This window comes from Egretta garzetta, unplaced genomic scaffold, assembly GCF_000687185.1.
Source record: "Egretta garzetta isolate BGI_Z169 unplaced genomic scaffold, ASM68718v1 scaffold51, whole genome shotgun sequence".
NCBI lineage: Eukaryota > Metazoa > Chordata > Aves > Pelecaniformes > Ardeidae > Egretta > Egretta garzetta.
The window spans coordinates 3,962,355-3,985,067 of NW_009258549.1; the positions used below are offsets into that span (position 1 = coordinate 3,962,355).

The following is a 22,713-nucleotide window of genomic DNA, read 5'->3' on the forward strand; positions in this document are numbered from 1 at the left end:
GGGGGGAGAGAAAAGGGATCGTTTGTCCTAGGACATATGGCAGCATGTGCATACAGGACTGCATTCTCAGTTCTCCCACGGGATACATAATTCCATGATGTTTTACATGCCAAAGTAATTTCTATTTTACTTCAGCTAATAGTTTATGTTCCAGAACCACTGCCTGAAGTAACAAATTCAGTACAAATCCACATAATATTTTCCTACAGACATCTACAGATAAGCAAAGCCTTCTGCAAGCAAAAGTTACACAAAGGGTTAACCTGTTAGAAGTGCTTAGTGTAAGTATTTAGTTCAGCTGTGAGTCAGCAATGCCTGTCTAGAACTGCTAAAAGGAGACCCTTTGACACAGATCGGCAGCTTCCAGCAAGTCTCTTACTTACCATCTCCTCCCCTCCCACTGCCACTCAGCTTGAATCTTCCTCATACCTGCAATTTGGCAAGTTTTCACAGAAGCGGTTTCACCGCACAAGATGTGCTTCTACAACCACTTTGGATTGCTCAAATGTTTAAGCAGATTGCCATCTCAACTGGCAGATCGTCTCTAAAGTTTTTTTTAACATGTTTGAAGCCAAAGGCATAACACCAAAGATACAACATATTTAAAAAAGGAGCTTTAACAAGCTCAACAGCTTTCAACAGCTGTGCAGCCTCTAACCCAAGATAACTGAAAAGTTCCCATTTGAGGGAACAAGTTAATTAATTCAAAATGCATCAGCTATGTTTCTCAACAGCTCACTAAGCCAAGTCTCCTTCAATGCTGTGACAGTTTGCAGATAACCATATTTCAACAGCACTTTTCAGTCCCACAATACTTTAATGAACGTACACACAAACAACACATAACAACGTACTGCAGCCTAAGAGAAGAGAGCACTGTACACCTCTGAAGATAAGGAATATTCAAGTAGTCTAGATCAGGGACTTTGGACTTTATGCTTTGTCTGAAAAGCTGCACCTCCAGCAGTAAAATTCCCACTACTGTGCTGAGCCCTGATAAAGAATCAGGTTTGAAGAGACCCACCTAATGAGTCATTTCTGGGAATATCCTAATTTTCTTTGGCAAAAAGTACAGGCAGAGGTGTTCCTTTTCAAATACTTTTAAACTTGACTATTTTACCTGTTCCAGTCAAGCAGATTTGCAGCCCACAATGATACAGCTTCAAGGTTGAGTCCATAAAAATAACATTATTCTGACAGAGGAAAACCACCTATTTCTGTAAAATGTTCCCAAGATACCAGTTTTTAAACCTATCCAAACAACTGAATCATATAAAGACTCTGTAATTTCTGTAACAGAATATTTTTTCCTCTGACCATAACAAACGCTGTTGTACCCTGCTTGTATCCATTCGAAGTGCTGCTACAAGTTTCATTTTCCTAAAAAGCTACTTAAGCATTCCCAACACTAGTATCCCTTTCCCTGTGGCACCAAGAATAAATCACTTCTTCCCAATTCAGGACCCTTAATCACATCTTATTTACTAAGAGGAGAACCCTGCCTCCAGTAAATTCACAATGTCACTGTCAGGTGGCCAACTGTCAGGTTATGGAAACAAAGGCTCGTATGCTTTTCCCATGCTGCCTTCAAGCCCTCTACCAGTTTCAAAGCTACCTCTGTTAAAATTTCATTTGAAATCTCTCCTTGCCTTCATAACTATAAAATGCCCAAGTCTGCCACTAGTTGAGATGTGTTGAGAGCACAGTCTACGATGCTGACTAATGTCCCGATTTCTTTTATTTACTACCACCACCTTTATAACCATCTGTTGTCTTTTATCTTAGAGGACTACAAACATTAAGGATTAGAAGCTTTTTGTTCTGTTTTTGCAGTTTCTAGCTTCTTCATTTTTAAGACCTGTAAACATGACTGTAATCACGTAATGATGGTATAATGTATATGGATGAGGAAACTTTTATCCTCTTAAAAAACAGCACTTTGGGTTGAAGTTAATTAATTCTTCCAACTAGCAAAACACTGATACACTGTTCAGAGAAGGGCATGCTTAGTTTCTGGAGGTAAAGAACAAGGCACATCAAATGAGGTATCCCTCCAATCCAAATTACTGTCCTACAGTTCACATATTCTAAATTGCTCTACCATAAGCATTTTATGTTCTGGCTACAAAGCCACTCCAAAGCTGCGCAGCATTTCTAATATGCTGTGCCATGCAACTCTATGTAATACATATAATGCAGCATAATGCCCAACACTATAAAGCACCCAGGCCTCAACCACGCTCAAATGCATAGTATCTTGCAGGTAAAGGTGATAGCAAGACTCTAGCAAGACCTTCATATTGCCAAGAACCACCAACATACACCCCAGTGGGTGGAGTGAAGGAAGATCACCAAAAGGAATTCACAGATAGAAGCCACCAGTTATCAAATGGTTTCATCAGTCTCTCACAGGATGGGCCTGAACATGCAAAGGCTTTCATGGCAGCCTGGTGATCCTGAGCTTCAGACAGTTCACATTCTTCCAAAACCAGGAATTCTGGTCACCAAGTGACCCTGTACTTTGCCACTCCACTGTCACCCACCAAACAGTTAGAGGGATTCATTCCATAGTTGTCCATAAGCTACCCACAACTTGAGAAACATAGGCAGGTCATTCTCACTGTAGGATTAGAAGGCCTACTGCGATATTTCATTTTTAACTCTAGGTCTTGTTCCTCCTTCTAACAAGCGTGATAGAACCTTTCAGACATTTGCAGTGAGAGTTACCTTTGGTAAGTGCAGACCAAGGTGGCAAGGAAAAATCTACAAATGGCTATAGTCTGAAGATAAGCTAACACTTCCTTTGGCTGTCTGTCTCAGCTTTGCACAACTTTTAGTCACCACAGAGCACATTGAAATTGTTTCTGGTATTCACCTAAAACAACAATCTAAAGCATTTATCACTGGAGCTTTCTGGAACTTTCACAGCCAATAACATCAATCGTTCCCATGAAATAACATAAATCAGTTTTGTCAACTCTAGATTATTAGTTCTTCATACAAATAAATCATTGTAAGAAGCAGCCTTGTCATCAGAACACGTACCATGACATGACCACAGTAATTCCTTGGCGAGGACATACTACATGAGACATGAGTGCACTGTACCACTTACCATTCTTCCTTTCACTGAGCGGAGGAAGGTTGGGGTTTCGGCCATGATGGAGGTTGAGGGTCAGCTCGGGCTGCAAGGAGAGCTCCTGCAGCTCATTGGCAACAGCTTCGCTCTGAGGGCTGGGGGCCGCCGAAAGTGACACCAGCACCGGCTCATCATCATTTTCGCCAGCCCCTCCTCCGTCCAGCCCATTTCCAGCAATGACGGAAGGGGGCAGGCACACCACACCGGAGAAATCCACTTTGGCTTTCGTGATGGCAACCTGCAAGACAGACCAAAAAAAAAGTAAATCTCACATGAGAGACTTAACCCATATGTCCAGTTCATCATGGTGTCTCCATATTCTAGAGACACATGTTCTTTAGAACAGTGTTTGTGTTACAATCATCAATTCAAATCCACCTAGTAAGCAAAACTCAGCAGTTCATAAACTTGCATAAACCTCCAACACCATCACCACAGAAAGTACTGATGAAACTACAGATTATTATCATTTTCTTAAAAAGTATGAGAACGTTCTCAATTTTTGGTACTTTAGGAACCCAATCTTGAGAAGACACAGATAGAGTTGTTCCATGAAGTCAGCCTATCTAGAACCTTGCTGAAATCTTGATTACTCTCCTTTTATACCAACAATGGTGTTTTAATAGGACAACTGTCAATTTCAAATCCAGTCAGGCAAAGTAATCCTTCACAATAAAGCTGGAAGGACAGCTGAGTACAACAAATTAAGATTTTCAAATAAAATCATTTGCATTTCAAAAAATAATTCTCTTGCCCCGATCTTCCTTCCCCATTCACTACCAGTGAAAATGAATGCAAGAAAAATATTCCACATAAAGTAAACAAAAAAGCTTTCCTGCCTAAAACCTCAGCTACAGTAACTGAAATGGGCAATATATAAAGGTCTTTAATGAAATAAGCAATTTTAAAATATTTCATTATATGTCTGTAATTCTTTAAATAAATATTTAAAGCCATCACTATGTTAAAATTCTTTTATGTTCAGTAATTTAAACAGAAACAAACCAGCTGGAAGTCTCCAGTGAAATGGTTACTGTGTCAACATTTAAACAGTAACGGACATTATACAAGGGCAATCATATTTGGTTTTGATTAATGAAGATGGAAGTCTCCTGCTTCTTAGTATGCTGCTGTTTCAACCAGTCTAAACTCAGAAGACTACCGCTGCATAACTCTGCTGCACTGTAGTAATTTATGAAGCAAAAGGTATTTCCAGAGGCTAACCTTCAGCTTTAAAAAGATGCAGGTAAAGCAACCTGCAAAGAAGCAAAGTAAAAACCATCAGGATAATCCTCTACAAATCAGTCGGAAAGTGTACACTCAGAGCAACATTTTTAACCATATAATTTTTTATTAAGTATTCCCCACTTAACACTCGTAATTAACCTGAGTGTGACAACATTCAACACATTAATAACTGATAAAGTAGATCAAATAGTCATTTTCCCCACTTCCATTATCGTTTTGTACCTCAGTTGATTAGTAATGTTTGCTCTGTAATACCCAGAACAAAGTTGTAAGTGGTAGTACATTTGTTTCAAGAATTTGCTCAATGTATATTCAAGGCAACAATAAGAATTACTGGTAATGAATACATGCTATTTCATCTATGTTGTCATACATTCATTCCCAGGACCCTATGTCATGATCTAAAGAGAAGCAAAGAAAAGAAGGGTGGAGGAAAAAAAAGAAAAAAAAACAAAAACCACCAACCGAAGCTGGTGCTTGTTATAACAAAACAAATGAGACTGAGCCAAACCTTACTGCCATATGAAGTATTTGCTTTTACTTCAGTTACAATTTGGCTAGAAAGTGCCTACTCCCTCCTTGATGTATTTCCTGTCCAAAGCAAACATCTCCCATATCCATTTGAGAGCAAATTGTAACGGTAATCTGCAAAGAAAAAAAATTGGGATTGTGCCCTTCTCCTTACAATGCATACAGAAAGCCTGGAAACGCACACCCTTGAGCCACAGACTTAGAATAATGCTATAACAATCCTTGCAAAGGCTGGAAAGAGTTAAATCATGACCAATATAATTGGCCTCAGGCCCTGTCCCTGTAGTGATGGGAGGCCTGTGGAAAGGGTCTAAAAGGAAGAGTAAAGGCTCAGTTAGGAGGCTGGCTGGTAAGGACGGCTGTCACTGTCTTAGAGGAGCCAAAGCCAATTTGCTTTAACGAAGGAGATGTACTGGAGACATTACACTTTGCCTAGTACCACATGATGGTTAGGTCAGACCATGCAGGAAGAGAAGCGCAGCCGGGTCTGAATCCACAAAGAGGTGACAGACCTATCTAACACCCACACAGCAAGGATTTGGAATGGCAGAAAACTCAAACTTCCCCCCTCGATCCATCCTAGAAAAGGAAAAAAAAAAAAAAATAGTTCCTTCCTCTTCCCACAAGGGGAAAAAAAACCTTGACGTTTCTCAAAAAGTCAAATCTGCTTCAACTAGGAAAATAGCAAATGTACTTAGGAACATCTGACATGCTGGATTTTCTTTTAAACAGGAGTTTGTAACCTGAAATCACATTTCAAACACCATTTTAACAACAGTGTTGTAAAAAAGAATCTATATTCGCATCAGCCAATCCACTGAAACGATATCCTTTATGCAAAACCACAGTACCAAGCTACAGTAAAGGCAGTCTAGCCTAGCCAGCCACAAGGTAGAGCAGATCAGTGTTCACACACCAGTCTGCTATGTAACCCTGGGCAACACCATACCAAGTGATGTTAACTGGTACTGGGATTATAAACCAGAGTTCCCCCTGTAAATTGTCCAATGGAACTTCAGCACTGGTTATAGCTGGTTATCAGCTATCACACTTCAGCTGGATCATCACAAGAGTTGTACCTGGATCTGTAGGTTTCCTAACTCACGAAGACAACGACACAGATGGAAGGTACCTTCTTCTTAAACCTAGTTGGCATTTCATTCAGTGTTTCGCCCACATCAAAGGTAACACAGCTTAAGCAAACCTTGCCCTGACACTATGTCCTGCATTGTGCCAGCAGAAAGCTGGTTCAGCTAGGCTATTTTCAGCTGGATTGATTCCTCCATACAAGCCACAGTTGAACCAGCACACTATAGGGGACCACTGCCACAAAATGCAGAAAACCCACAGTCTGACTCTGTGCATCTCAAACAGCCTGGATGACGATTCTATTACTCCGAGTAGGGTTGCAGCTCAAATGAAACTAAACTGGGAAGAACTATCAAATGCATTAGGAAATCCTACCTTCTCCTTCCTCCACATTCCCTCCCATTTCAGGCCAGCACAAGAATCTGCAGTGACACATGATAAACTGATGAGAAAACTGACCCAGGTGTAACAGCTAGTCTTCTGGTTCACACTCCACTTAAATCAAAGACCCTGGTGCAGTTTGCCGTGCAGCCACACCAATGCTTGTGCCAGCACAGCACAGGAGAGAGAACCTGCTTACACCATTAGTACATCCAAACATCTAGCTGCTACCTAAGGGAAACAGAACTTTTTTCAGAGCAATGCAAAGTCTTAGCATGCAACATATCCCCACTTTAAAAAAAAAATGCCCAGTCCACAAGACTACAGTAAAAGCTGTAACTGGGTGAGTTTGATTTTAATGTTTTCAATTAAAAGTCTGATGAGGACATAGAGGGATTTGGAAGATGCTTTGAGGATTTATAATCATCTATGCTGCATTATTTGGAAGTCCTGTGAAAGGCATGGAATCCTTTTCTGTAACCAGCAGTAAGGCTGGTTTTAGACTTCCCAGACAGTTACACCACTCTATAACTGTCATTGTAGAATGATCAATCAGTTCATTACACACATTAATATTTAGAAGCTAGTTAAAATTTTAAAATGTTTATTTTCCCGTCATTTCTGAACAGACTAGAAACTTTCCCATAAAGAAATGTGCCATACTATGATCTTTAAGTGAGTCATCCAGAAGCTGATGGGCAGTCTTAAGAGCAAGTATTTCTTATCAACAAGGGTTTTAGGGTGAATGCCCTCAAGGATTTGTATCTGTTGCTTAACCAGACAAAAGCTTTCTATAACGGCATTTTTCCACTTTTGGGCAGCTGCTTCCGGGACAAGAGTGACTGTGATCCCACAGATGTTCTACAGCAGCAACACCAGCTTAAACAACCCTCAAGTCCTCCACTGTCCAGCTGCTCATTTCTGTCCCTACAATGCCCCTTCTTCAACAGGGGAATCAATTCAGCTGAAAACCAGCCATTTTTTTCTGGGTATTCAGCAAAATCAGTTCCCCAAACTAGTCCATTGCCAACTACACACACATAATGCAGGGGCAACAGTGAGCTCTCAGGAGCACGGAGTGCTCAAATTACGTTGCTATAAAGCACAAAACCACTGCCTCAACAATACAGGCATGGACCGCAGCACAAGGGAGAAGATGGAGCTACTCAAAAGAAAGGTTACACGCTACTCCTAAACATATGAATAATCTTAATCTCTTTCTGACTTCTGGAGCAATCTAACAAACTTTAGTTTCAGGGAGACAAACATGGCAGAGTCAATTTTGTGCAAGTGGTAAGATTAAGAACCATAGCCAAGAAGAATTTTTGGGGAAAAGATGATCTCTTTCAAACCTGAAAACCACAAAGAATAAATTGCTCTGCAGCTTCTACATAGTAGCTTTTTAGGTCCATCCTCTTGCCATCCCACAGCATATCACAGTAAACACACAGTAAACCTGATTAGCTTACTCCTTGGTGAAAAAAGTATTCCACTTTGCATTTACCATATGACAAAATTACTTATAGGAACTTCTTGTAAAGCTGCTCATCCAGAATCACTGAAGGATAGCTCAAAGCCCAAGAGGTGAATGGGAAACAAAATAGACAGACACATGCAGTACTGAAACCTGTCTGACCCACAGTAAGCCAGTTCACAGAGCTAAGTGAAAACTGGGAGGGGGAGAAGGGATTAGGATTAGTTTCCTGCCATTTTAGCTCCATTAATCACCCCATCATAAGGCCAGACAAGCACCACTGTTGGCACAAGGGAGCAACAAAGGCATGCATCCAAGACCGCCCCTTTTGGCAAGAGCTAGCTTAGATCAACTTAGCTGTATCATAAGACCACATCCTCTGGTTAGATGCTAAATTGGCATTGCCAACAAAAGGAACAGTCCAGCCTGCTCACTCCTAACCTCCTGTGGGCCAGCACAGGCTACACCAGATCAAAGAACTGATCTGTGTTAAACTTGACCTGGCCACACACACATAAACTACTAGTTTTAATCTACATCAGTTCCTGATCTGGCTTGCCACCCAGCCACACAAAAATTTGGGCTAGCATGAGGGAGAATGAGGCCCACGGAAATAAAAAAGAAATCAGGGTGGCTACTTGGGTAGCAGTGTCACCTTAAGATATTGTTACACAGTTCAGTCTTCCCAATGTTCGTGTTGGACATGAACACATCCACTAGGTCTTCATGCATTAGACGTCTCTCAATTTTGGTAATATTCACATACTCATGGCATAATCAAGATCTTGACAGTCAGTATGTAAATGAACCAAAGAACAGTTCTACCTTCTCTAATGTGAAACCTCAATAATCAGAGTAAAACACATGAAATGAAAGGAATTTAAAAAATAAGTAAAAATCAGGCACAGGGGAGAAAAAAAAAAAAAAAAAAAAGCATAACTCCCAAATCAAGCAAGGACACCTCTATAAACAGCTTTCCCTTGTTTGCATTTTGGGGCTGAGTTGCCAGGGTAATAGCAATTTCCTATGAATTTAAGAATTGCTAAGCAACCTCCAGCACCTAACAGCAACAGCATGTGTGTGCAGCTGGGCTATTTTGAGAAGACAGGTTTTTTAATTTTAAACTTAAGAGCAGCCTTCTGTTAAATGACTATGCCAGCTGAGATCATCCAGCCAAGAGAAGAGGCAATGTTGGGGCAAAGTGGCTTTAAGTGGACAAATCTTTGAAATGAGTGAGAAGAGAGGAAGAGAATGCCATGGCGTGCCCAAAAGCATGCCCCAGGTCACCACAAATCTGAAGAATAACACAGGAGAAGTGAAGTTTGCAGCAGATGGAAGCCAAAGCATCACATTAGCTTGAAAAGCTATAATGATCAGAGTGAGAAATGTTCGTTTTATCTTTAGATATCAAAGAGAAGTCACCTACAGGAAGACCTCCAAAGTTGTCTTAAAAAAAAAAAATTCAGTTTCCAGTCAGTCAGCTTAACCCAGGCACACAATTGTTGGCAGAATTACTTCTCCAGTTAATTCAGAGTTAAACTGATGGCACTGTCCATAAAGTATATACAATATAATAAGCAACAAGGCAAGCATTACATTGTGCCCTGACAACCTAATAGCTTGTTCTTGAGGAACCACCTTAAGTTAAGAAACCAAACTATGCAGATCACTGAAGAGAGACCTTCTCAGATGATGGAATTATTTTAACACACATATTTCATATGCATTTGCCTTCTGCAAAATGAACCAGTCATCAACTTCCTTCACTTTCATAGTAATGGGGGGGGAGGGGGGGGGCGGTGGAGAAAGGCAAAAGCAGTTAAAAAGTAACCAAATTCATTCTGGATTAGAACCAGTGATTTGAAGGTGTAAACTCTCCTTCTTATCATGACCACAAGCCTCACAAGCCACTACCCTACAAAGCGCCTATTAAAAATTCAAAGATTGCAACACATGTGAAACAAAGATGCTGGTAAAACATGGATAAGCACAACTTTCTACCTGAGCTAAAGATTCTGAATCTGTATGTACACTGTGCCAGTAACATTACAGTAAGAGAGGACATCTTTGAATAATCATCAGAAGTCTCTCCACTACAACCTCAAGCAAATCTATCAGTACAAGAGCCAAAAAACATGCTCAGAGCAGCAAGAAAATGGCTGACACAAAAGGCACGAACAGCTGTATAGAGATGTTAGGACTTGAGGGGGGAAAGATGCAAAGAGCACATCTAGTGCAAAGCAATCAACTGCTTAATTTCTGCTGTAGACAAACATAGCCTCACACATGATTTTAACGACTCATCAAGAACCGTATTTCTCAAGCCCTACGTATTTCCTTGATAAGACACTAGCATTTGTTTCACTCAGTCCAGCAGTGATAGAAAGTCTTTAAGAGGTCTTGAAAAATCATCATCAAACATCCATTTCTTAAAACCACAAATAGCAGGCTAAGAAATGTAGTTTGGCATTCCAGATGTTTAAGAAATACTTTTCATGATTCAATATGTATTTGGAGGAATTTTGTGGCTTTCAAGCTCACGGAACTCCGGGTACACAAAAGAACTGATAATACCAAAGCTAGTTTTGAGAATAACAATGATATTTATAATAAACAATCCTTGCTCAAAAAGAATGAACTCCCCACCAATTTCTGAAGTTCTTATTTAAGCTCAAAGCGTGAATGAGGAAGACATCCTTCTAATTTCAAAGGAGGACGTTGAGCCTTAAACTGGTGACGCCATTTACAGTCATGTAATTCTATGATACCTCTCAGTGTGTTGATTTAATCCTCTAGTTTGTGAGACTACAAATGATAGCTACTGAAGAAATAACAATTTCAACTCAAGTTCAAAGAACAAAAGAGAGCAAAAAAGATGTGATGTTCACGTCTCATGTCAATGGGTACACTTGTATATTTTAGGCCTTGGTCATGATACGGTTCAACGTCATAATTAAAAGAGGAATCCGGCCTTCTGCTACCAAGCTATTGGTTCCTGCTGCTTCCCTTTTGTCTGATCTAATGAGTGTGCACCCACGGGGTGACTCAGGTCAGCTGAACCAGCAGACAATAAACTCTGCAAAAGATTAGAAACCATTTTCTACAGGATCAGTCAGCTAGCTGGACATGCCCTGTGGCTGCACAATCACTAGCTCTGATGCAAAGGAAGAAGCAGGAGTGCACAGCTGCATAGAGGTTTGACCAGCCTTTGCAACAGCAGCTCACTGGAAGATCAATTTAACTGTAATGTCAAAGAGCACACTTAAACATTTAGCAGCAGTGCCAACTTAAGCAGTCTGCTACACATTCCCACTCTCAGACCTTCCTCATTGTGAAATGAGCATAAATCTTGTGGAGACAACATGTACTGAAAAATAATCTAGGACCACTTCTTTCCAGGAGGATCCGTTCCCCAGAGTGGCTCACCATGGCCACAAAAACAGCTATGCCAGCAAAACAGAGGGAGCCATGAAAGGGAGCAAGCTGTTTAAGCCTGCACTGGTGCCAAAAAAATGCATGATGAACTACAGTGTGCTTAGAACAGGATTGCCTGTTTTCCACCCCCTTCTGACTGACTTCCTTGCAATTGCTGTCTGATGCATTTTTTAAAATTTCCTTCATGTCTGAGGCAAAGCATTCCTCCACGCCCCAATAGGGGCAAGCAGATGAAGCAATGGATTCAGCCAGCAGCAAAGGCATGTAGCAACGGATGCCAACAACCAATGGAAGCAGGGAGGCTGCAGCAAACTAGAAAAGGGAACACTGACGATCTGCAGCCAGATGTGAGCTTTGACTTGGAAATTCATGGCAGGAAAACTGAGGGACTGAGAAAGTATGAAGGAACTCATGTTGAATGCAGATTTAGGGCAGATTGGGACAAGAAAGTCATTGGACAAGAGGGGAGTAGAAATAAGACCTCACAAGAAACAATACACTTTCAAACGCAGAAGATTTGAACTTTGGGACAAGAACTGGATGATCTAGGGCATAACAAAGTGGTAAACTCAGGCAAGGACGGAAGATAGCTCAGGGAACCAATCTAGACTAAAATAAAAGAATATACATTTTAAAAAAAAGAAAAAAGGAAACAAAGGTAAAGTAGTTAGATTTCTGTCAGTTCAGTTCCTGGCACAAGCATTCACGTCAGCACAAAGCAACAGGCAACACTGCAGAACTTATCTTAAGGAGTTTATGACAAGGTTTCTTGGCAACTTACTTTTGTATGTCTGAGGAAGTAGTTTTACATTTTATCTAATTCCATCTGATCATGGGCTGTGACTGAGAGTGTAGGTCCATATTGTATCGCCTCACCTCAGTTTGAAATTCTCACCTTCTCTCCTTCAAATCTAGTGGCTCTGCAGCCACAGAGCAAGTCAATTCAGCTTGCTGTTCTGATGGAAAGCTATACCTTTAAACATGCTTGTTTTCCCACTGTGCTAGCAATCTGAACCATGCAACCACAGGTTCATTAGACCTCATCCAAAAAAAGCCCTAAAACCCCCAGAGGAGCAGGGCCCACTGAAAAGTGACAGCTTTCAGTTACCTCATGTTAGGTACAGTGTGAAACCAAAGCCTGAAACAGAGTCTGCAAGAAGTTTTCTGACCCCAGCCATATTCTTCAGTCATGACAGTATGAAACTGTCTACAGAAATTAAACCAATCTGAATTGACTTTACCTCTCCTCCCGGTCAATGGACACTGGGTGTGGAATCCAAATTTATTTTAATTTCTTAGCACCTCCTTATGCAGCTACCCAGCATGACATTCATTTAAATGGGAAATCCAGCAGACTGAGTTACCAGAGCTTCTGCTCCCTTTTGCCCCTATGAGAGCTAACTTTTCACCCTTGGATTTCCCCGCTACTGCAAAATAGGTAAAAATTTTCTTTAGTGATTCATGAAGAAGCAGATATCAATATTACTGTCTTGTGTAAGCTAACCAATTTATTGAAAAGCAGTAGTAAGTACTCAAGATGTGCTCCCTAACATGTAAATCTAATGAATGTGGGTAGAACCACTAATATTCTAGGCTTAAAAGCAGCACAAACACAAGTCACCGGTTTCTGGTAAATGAGCACTTCTCATTATGTGACGAACCTATCAGACTGGCTTTCTGCAAGATCTCCTAGACGTGTGTGCTGGCAAAGGTCAGCAAAAAGTTTTAACAAAGGTCTGCCTGTGATCAGAAATGTGCTAAGTGAGATGCAAAGGAGATGATCAGCTCTAATCTGTTGGAGAAGAGGAGGCTGAGGGGAGACCTTATTGCTCTCTACAACTGCCTGACAGGAGGAGGTAACCCGGGGGGTGAAGGGGGTTGGGTGGGTCGGTCTCTTCTCCCAAGTAACAAGTGATAGGACAAGAGGAAATGGTCTCAAGTTGCACCAGGGGAGGTTTAGATCGTACATTAGTAAAAATTTCTTCACAGAAAGGGTTGTCAAGCACTGGAACAGACTGCCCAGGGAAGTGGTTGAGTCCCCATCCCTGGAGGTATTTAAAAGACAGGTAGACGAGGTGCTTAGGGACATGGTTTAGTGATGGGATGGCAGGGTTAGGTTAACGGTTGGACTTGATGATCCTAAAGGTCTTTTCCAACCCAAACAATTCTATGATTCTACAAGAAAGAACACGGTGAAGGGGTGGGGGAATTGGTACTGCTGCTGTTCTTTACCAATTCAAAGGATTCCAAATTCACTATTTTTTTCTTTGAAGCAAGCACACTAATACTAATTACTAAGAACCAGCACATGAAGGACATCTAAACCAAAACTTTTGTTCTGATGCTAGAATAGATGAAAACATTTTCTATTCTTTACTACAAGACTCATCCTGGGACCACAGACAATATCTGAATGTATCATCCTCTCTTTTGAGTGCTACTGTATCGTGGTAAGCTCAGTTACAGTTTTGCAGATGTCACAATTTTACTGTATAGATACAATTGTCTGCCTTTATATACTTGGATAAATCAGCCTAGGGAGCCACGTATCAGTAACACTGAAAAAAGTTTGCAACACAGTACTAGCTAACTTGTGACAAGCCTGACTAATTGCTAGGCAGCAGTGAAAAGGGGACAAGTGTGCCATTTGTGGGACAAGTGTGCTCTTACACGATAAAGTCCTTGCTGGACTGCTGTCACACCTGACACTTGCACAAATTCAAAATACTCCATCTCTAACACACTACTATCCCTCATGTTTAGTCACCACAAGCAATTTTCAATTCAGTACTTAAGAATAAAAGGTGCAGACTAAAGACAGCAAAGAGAACGCAATACATACCTTACTCACAGTTCCCACGGACAAACCCAGCTCACTTCCATGCCAGCAGCTCTCTCCCCAGTCACTGAAAGGGAAAACAAGACACAAATATTCAGAGATCTTAAAAAATAAAAAATTCCTCCTTTAAGAGTAAGGAGCAAAGTCCCTCATCTAGTATTCTTTTTTCATATACTCTTTAATTCATTTGGCATAGACAACAGATTAGACAAAGTTAGATTGAAATACCATAAAGACAGCCACACTTGTATACACATCTGCATGCTACTTGCAGAGCACAACTTTTACTTCAGGACTATTCATTTGTCAGTTCTGAAGAATGCATTGTTTGAGATTTACTAAGCCAGAATATTTACCAAATGATACACTCCATCTTCCGACCCTTGTACTGAAATAATTCTTAAACATTGGATAGTAGAAGTTGGAGACTGTTATGACTAGTTTCTTACACCGTGTTATCCATCCAAACAAAAACAGCAAAAGGTAAAAAAAAAAAGTACATTTCAGAGATTTGAAATGGGAAATGCAATGAGCATCCCATTGGGGGGGGCGGGGGGGGGCAGGGGAAGAAAGAATTACTTCAGAGGCTCTGGAAGACTGTTGTCTCAAACGGCAATAAAAAGGGTCAGAAGTTGATCTGTAGTTGCCATATTTTCACTCCTACTTCCTTAGCCACCTTAAAAAAAAATACACATCATCATATGAAGGTTTTAACACAAAGTTTCCATTCCATTTCCTCCCCTGAGCTTTTCAGACTTTAGGGCCTCCTAGACACCAGAAGCACCGAACTGGAGTTGAGATGCCATGATATTCTGTCAATAAGAAAAAATAAAAGAAACCCAGCCACCTCCCCAAATACAAACTTCAGACCAAATGGACTTAGGACACAAGCATTAACATAGCTGGAGTGGGGAAAAAAAAAAGAAAAATAGAATGAGCTGTCTACTACTTTAACATCAGAAGGAATAAGGCCAATTAGACTGATTAGTCTCTTCTAAAGAAAGAATGGCCACAGCTAGACACTTGGATAATCAGCGTATCACAAAATTTGAAAAAGATCCCTGATCCCCAACAAATAAAAAGAAGGAAGCAGTTTAGATGCAGCTACAGGTGATGAATCGCACATCTCCTCGTTTGACTCTCCTCCAATTGACAATTTGCAGAAGGGATTTACAATACTGATACAAATTTTAAAAAGTAAGGACACTACTACTTTAGAGGCTTCCCTTATAATCCCTTTCAAGGAGTGTTTCAAGTTTTCTTTGAATACAATGTGTCAGCACACATTAATCATGGCTCTACCACAGAATCAAGAAGTCATTCTGCCACCTTTTACAGTATTTGTCATCAAGTCAATATTTAGAATTACTTACAACCACTTAAATAATTAAATATGAAAATCCATAACAAGTAATTATTTTTTCTTTAATAAAGCAGCCAAACTGATACAACTGTAATTAAAATATGATAATGACGCAAGGCTACAAAACTAAGTATATACTTACAAGGTACTTTTTACAGAAGTGCGGATCCTAGACTTCCTAAACGGCAAGGCAAAAAGGCCTCAAGAAGTCAAGGAAAGTCTTCCACAAAGTTAGTAAACAATTAAGCACTGTTAAGAGTTCAATATTCCAATCTGATGAACAAAGTGGCTGATTATATAAGCTGATAAAATAATTTTGCTGGAGCATTCTGCTGATAGCATTAAGCACATAAAAACAAAATTTAGGTATGGAATGTTTGCTGGTGACAGTGTTGGGTTTTTAAAATCACAAATTACAAATGAGTAAAATTTATCCATATATTAAATCTTTACTCCAGTGCAAGTTTTTGGCATAATTTGGTTTTGAGTGGGATTTTTTTTTTTTTTTTTTTACTTGGGATTTGGTTTGGTTTTGGGTTTGGTTGTTGGGGTTTTTGTTTTGTTTTTCTGAGACACGGGTACCCCTGAAACCGCTTTTCACACATGAGAGTGTGGAGAAGTTAGAGACACATTTCTTCTGAAGATTTCTGCTGACTTGATTCCTAATTTCCAGTAATCTTGGCTCACTGGATATTCTCTTCCAATTCAAGATTGCAACAGCACTGATAAAGCTGGACAGTCATCATGCTGCTGCATTTAATTTCCAGCACTTAAAATCCATGTTCTCCTGAACCTCATTTGAGTGAAGACGGCTCCAACACTGAGCCTTTTCTTGGTCGCCTGTCCTACCACCTGGTACAGGGCATCTGCTAGTCTTTTACAGAAGTGGGACACCATAACCAGTTAGAAAAACTTTGCATTTTCTTCAGCAGGTTTTTCTCTGGAAAACTTCAGACTGCTGAATATTCCAGGTCTGAAAAATATACCAGGCTATCCCTAATCAGCTGGCAGGGTGAGGCAGAAGGGGGAAGAATCTCTCTGTACACCACCAGTTCTGCATCCCTTCCAAGGCACTCATTACCAGCAACTAGCCAACACAAGACACCGGGCTGGACAGACATGTCACCTAACACAATAAGGAAGACCTTGAAGTCTTATCTCTTACGTTATGCATGAAGATTAAAAAAATATATATACTCACATGCACTCAGTGATTTTGGGCATCTTTGAAAAAACTTGGCAATATCCTTCAGAAAAGAACATGCGTGTGTATATGTGTACATGCAAACACACTCAGAAAACAGGACAAATTATTTCAATAACTTCCTTGCCTCAGTTTATTTACCTCTTCTGAGTTTCCAGTGCTTCCATTAGCCTTCTCAGGTGTCCAGAGATCCTTGTCCTCCCACACATAACTCATCCTCCAGGACAGCATATATTTGTCTTTCTTTCTCTACTAAGAACTACAGTTTTATTCCACATACTCTAGCCAATAAAAGACCACTTCTAAACTTTCAGTCCTATTTGTCAAGGAAGTTCCTCCTCAGTCTTAGCAGGTGGTTAAAGTATTGCATCCTGCGATTTACTGCTTAGTCATCCGAACCCCAAGTAAGAGATAAACTGGCTTGCAATGGGCATGGACGGTCATTAACTTTTTTTTCTCATATGCATACCATTAAGCTAAGAGATGCTGCAGGTATAATGTATTTCTATCATTATCCTTATTCAGTCACCCCATAGAATTTCAATCCAGCTTGAAGACGGAACAACAGAAAACACAGACACACCCTGCCTTCAAAATAAGAAGTCAGACTTCACAAAAATTTAGCAAAACAGCCTTACAACTGTAATGAAAGATGAGCTCTTTACTTCCATATTGCAGTGAGTGAGCAAAGATTAATCTGATAACTGAAACATTTTCTGGCAAAATTCCAGAGTTAAACTGCTTTTGTTATTCTTTCCTTATAGCGCAATAAAAACATTCCTCCAACCCTCCTTTTTCCTCTCACTATACAGTCAATGCAGGCAAAACTCTACTGTCCTAGATTTTCTGAAGAAAAAATAGTGTCATCTCTAAGAAATGCAGAAGTCTCATCTTGCTGATAAACTTCTCCATCCAATGGAAATGTTTATATGTCAGTGTTTACATGTTCAAGCCAAATGGCTGCTATTCCAGTGATTACAATGGCTTATTGCCTTCACTGGTGACTTGGAGTTTGAGCATGTCTGAACACAGAAACTCACTGACACGATTGGTAAGTCTGATCTGAACATGGCAATGCAGAATTCATATCCCATCTTTCTACCAGCCATACTACCTCTCAGATGCAGGCTTTGAAAAGATTCAGACTCCAGGCGATCTGTTGCTGTAAAGCATGCCTGACAGGACATATGAGAGCGAATTTAGAGACACGGTTATATTAGGCCTAATATTAACTTGGCCCTACCAAACACTCAGAGAAACCTCTCACCCAGGTTTGGGTCCATCTTACACAATAGAATAGAAATTAAGTTACAATGCAGACTGTAATCACGTTCTGTTGGGAAACTTCTTTTATTTCTAGAAAAAAAATCAGAAGAGAGGGGAAAAAATAATAATTAAAAAAACCCAAAACATCCAAGTAGAGTCTTTCCGTGCTATTCCAAAAGTTTCTTCCTGAAGGAGGAACAGTTTCTCTGTAATTGACAGAAAGTGAATCCTGCCTCATGTTTGCTCAGAGCTCTCCCTTCACAAGTATAAACAGTTGCAGAAAGAATGAGTTCATCATAACATGGGTATGGCTGTGTGTAAAGGATGAGCTCATTTGAGTAAGCCTAAATAGGGTGTCGACCGTATGGATCAATCCTGTAGTGAAGGGAATCCTCAGTGTCTCTACTAAACGACAAAAAGGGTGAACTCAAGGAACCGCAGTTCCTTGACCACATACACACCCTCCCTAGTGTGGCTAGAACTTGTCATAATTGCCATGTATTACAGGAAGCATTAATTTGAGGTTGAAACAATCCATGTGGACTCCTGTCCCAAAACAAAATTAATTTCACAAAACCAGACGTATCATTTCAGTCTCCTGTTCCCCTAACATGAAGGTACTCTGAAGATGACACGTAGTCAGTACATTCATTTGCCTCAATGGAAGATGGCAAAATAGGGAATTTTCTGCATTGCTTTGTGCCAGAAGCTCCTGCATTGTGGTACATACACGCTTCAGTATGCACCCATTGCAAGCAGAGAAGAGAGCAGCAGCAGCTCGTGTCCGTGTCCAGGGGAAAATTTTTATTTCAGTGAATTAGGAACTTCCACAGAGGCAGCCGCAGATGATCAGCTGTTAACAGATCACATCCTGGAACATGCAGCAGCAGCTACACTGCTTCTGCTCTGCTCCGCAAAAACCCTGCTTTTCTGGATCAGCAGGGCCAAAACGAGCTGAAATAGGGAGCACAAGTTAATTAAGAAGGATAAGTAGAAGTAGTTGACATGCTAGTTTGTGGTAGGAGAGCAAAAGCAGATGGATGGCATGAGGTTAAGGTGCAAAAGAAAATCCCCAATTAAAAGCTCAGCCTTTAGCTTTCAGGATTTAAGATGACTTGTGACTGTGTGTTAAATTTCACCTTCTTACAGAGATGTTATCAATATGGCTGTGTGCCTAAATCCAAAATATTTCTTCACACAAGAGTAATGATGCTGCACACACACAACAAAATGGGGGAGGGAAAGGGAAGCAGTGCTACACAAACTAAATTCATTACTTCAATTTCTGAAATATAAACCAATCTAATTTAAACAATTACAGTACCTTGCTCAGTCACAAACTCTCAAATTTATCTGTGTGGAAAATAAATGTCTCATGTCAGAAATAGAAAAGGATCAAAGAAAGTGAGCTGCTGTTACCAGCATTGGTTTTTAACGTCTGAAAACACAGTAGCAGGCTGATGGCCGATTCCTGTGTAAGCTGCACGAACCATTTGCCCTCCACAAGGACAACCTGCATTTAAAAATCTCAAAGCACTGACTGACCACTATGGCATACCTAAGCCTGGTAATGTAAGCTGTCCTCACCCCAATGCCATTCATTTCCCTTGAAGAAGCCACTTAACAGTGTTTGCACTCCATAAAGCACTCAAAGGAGGGAAGGTAAAATATACACATTAACCACACACATTATGTCCCTGGAGGACCGAACAGAGTATTTGACAAAGGAACCAGTTTCTGAATTCACACAGACTCATCCATTTCATCTCTTTGACGCACATGCATAAAAGAAGAATCATAGCCACAGTTTTAAACTATGGTTCCAAAAATGCTCCCTTTAGCTGTAGCTTTTACTAATCTGCTTCTGCGCTCCCTCCCCTCCACTCCAGCTATGCATTCCTTTGGCCCTCCCCCACCTTTTATTTTGGGGGCTGAGGGGGGGAGACAAATATAACATCCATAGATTAAAAATTGGGTCTCTAACCTGGCTCAGCATGCAGCCCCACAGACATACCATCACTACTGAGGTGACAGCACACGGTGGGGAAGAAAAACAAAAAAAAGAGGCAGATTGGAGTATGCACTGTTTAAGACATCCCCACCACTGAAAGAAACGTCTGTATAACCACATCCTCTGTTTTCAGTCTCAGTTCAGCAGTGTGTCCAGCAGGAAATAATTAGATTTGGCTTTCCCAGAGTAGGTGTTTGACTGTTTCAGACTGCTGAACAGTTGCTTTTTCTGCTTCCTCTTCAGCAGTTTCTCAGGAAAAGACATTGACCCTCAGGACACAGTTGATTTAAAGAAAAAAAAAAACAACTTTAAAGGAAGAGTATTGTGTAACTATAATATGATTTACTAATTGTTACCTCTTTTTACACAGAGGAAATCAGCCATGCTCTTCAGAAGGGATCTTAATCATAATACTGAGTTATCAGTAAGTAAACAGACATTGAGACAGTCCGATTGTATCATCTACAACACAGGAAGGACAGCTGAGTATAGAGAGTAAAGACAGATGACTCTTGGAATGGCTATAAATTGAACTTTTGAGGTAAAAAGCATATATGGAGACACCTTGCATGTTCCAAATGAGTGTAACAATCTGGTGATGATGTTTTGACACATCCTAAGAGTTTATCTGCTTTCTGCTCTAACAACCAAACCCTTTTTGCTCTAATCCTCCTCTGTATCTAGTACAGCTGCCCTTTCCCCCCACCAAATACCACACAGTAATGTAATCATGGTTCAACAGTGAAAGAAATCCAACAGGGCTATTTTTTTATTATTATTATTATTATTAAATTAAGGGGTATTTTGATTGCCTGAATGTACATTTCACCTGGAGGTTCAAGGATGGAAGGATCTGTGAAAAATGCTGCTGCTTTACCATGCCAGCAGAAGCCAGAGTTATAAAAAACAGTCACAAGCAAGCACTCCCCCCCAAACTCAAGAGTTTCCTATTATTTCATATTGAAGGAGAGGGAAAATTAAAGGCTGCTTTTGGAAAAAAAAAACCATAATCTCTTTAGCCCTATGTCAAAATGTCTTCTGTACTCCCTCTCTTTGATTTTTATTTCATTATCTGCTTGTTGCCTGAAGATTTGGGGGCCTTCTCCCACATGATGTTAGAGTGGATGGCCTTAATTAAATAGAAATTAAAGCTACTTCCACAACTGTTGGAACCAGCAAACACATTACTACTTACATTTTGTACAGAACAATATGATGCCCAAAAAGCTATAACTAGCAATATTTCACTCTTTTCCTGAAATCACATGTGGTATCTAAATTATAAGCAAGGAAGGACTGAAAACGGCTCAGTAAGTTAATATCTAGTAATTAAGAAGGGCAAATTCCTCTACCTGTGGAAAGCTTATGGCATTTGGTTTCAGCCCTGAGTCTCTTTCTCCTTTCAGCAGAAAGCACGAATCTCAAGAACAGAAAAGGAGTTCACAGTCAGCTTCAGATCATGCACTTATTTTAAAACCTATTATTAGATTCTATTTAATCACAACTATTAGATCACTCATTTAATCACTGCAGCAAACGGGAACAAATGGGTGTCCCTCTCATTTCATATTCAGACATGATTGAAATATTTTTGGCAATGCTTATGAAGACCTAAAGGCATTACACTTCTAGCAGTCCAACAGTATGGATTTTAACAGTGTCTTTACAAAAGCCTACTGATGGGTTTTGCGCAAGCAGCAAGATATACTTTGAAATCAGCACTGAAAGTTTGTTGTTTGTATATTTACCTGAAAGTAAAACCAACACACAATTAGAAAACATGCTTTCAATAAGTCAGCCATGCCATGACTGACTAGCCCTGATGTCAAATGCAAATTTAAAATAAAGACAGAATTGCATACTGAATTGTCTCAGTGCCCAGGCAGGAAATGTCAGGATAGACATGTTCAGTCCAGAATAGCTACATTTTATATTTTCCAAATATTCAGAGCTGTGTCTTCAAATCCTACCAAGAAATAACAAGCACATTTTGGTTTCCACAATGCATCAAAGAAGCTACAGGCTTAAACAGAACCACTTTTAATGCCTTCAAAATGTATTTTCTATTGATGGTAGACTAAGATGCAGTTCCATAGCGGAGGGCCTGATATTGTCTGGACAAACACAACACAAGAAAGGAAGTGCTATAAGCAGCAGCAGCAAACCTGAAACCCCTTATTCAGCCCACTCAAGGTTCATCTTGTAAACCAGAACCACACAGAACCACACTAGCACATGGTTGGCATGATAAGGGTACACAGATGCAGATTGTGAAGGTCTCAGGAGGGTATTTCCACTTAACACACAAGGCAAATGGTCAAGAGCTTTCATCCTTGATCAGGGGATATGTGAAATTACAGTCCTCTTTGATAAAAGATTTTACAGGCACAGAGAGGGAGATCTAGTCCCCATGGGACAGACATCTGGGACACACGGATGCTACATGGATGCATCTAGCCATAGCACGGACAAGCGCCTTTTCAGTGGAGAAAATCAACCCCGCTTAATACAATCCGGTGTGTGCCCGGAGTGGCGGGGACGGCAGGAGGTTGCTGCTGCTCAAACCCTTATTAACGACTGTCACCACAACCGGGCCTGTAAAACCGGTAAGAGAGCACCGAAAAAACCGCACCGTCGACCTACGAAAGGCGAGGCGCTCGGGACAGGAGAGGGGGAACGGTGCGCCGAGCCCCTCTCAGGGGCAGAAGGCGGGGAGAGGCCGGAGGGGGCAAA

At 40.5% G+C, this 22,713-nt stretch overlaps 1 protein-coding gene across 1 annotated transcript in view; it reads right to left on the reverse strand.

Annotated features, from left to right (window-relative positions):
• The window catches only part of MRTFA (myocardin related transcription factor A), a 128,708-nt gene that overhangs the window by 73,393 nt on the left and 32,602 nt on the right, over positions 1-22,713 (reverse strand). The window contains 2 exon segments of the mRNA XM_035903192.1: positions 3,116-3,377; positions 14,140-14,203. Coding sequence (XP_035759085.1) covers positions 3,116-3,377; positions 14,140-14,203 — 326 coding nt within the window.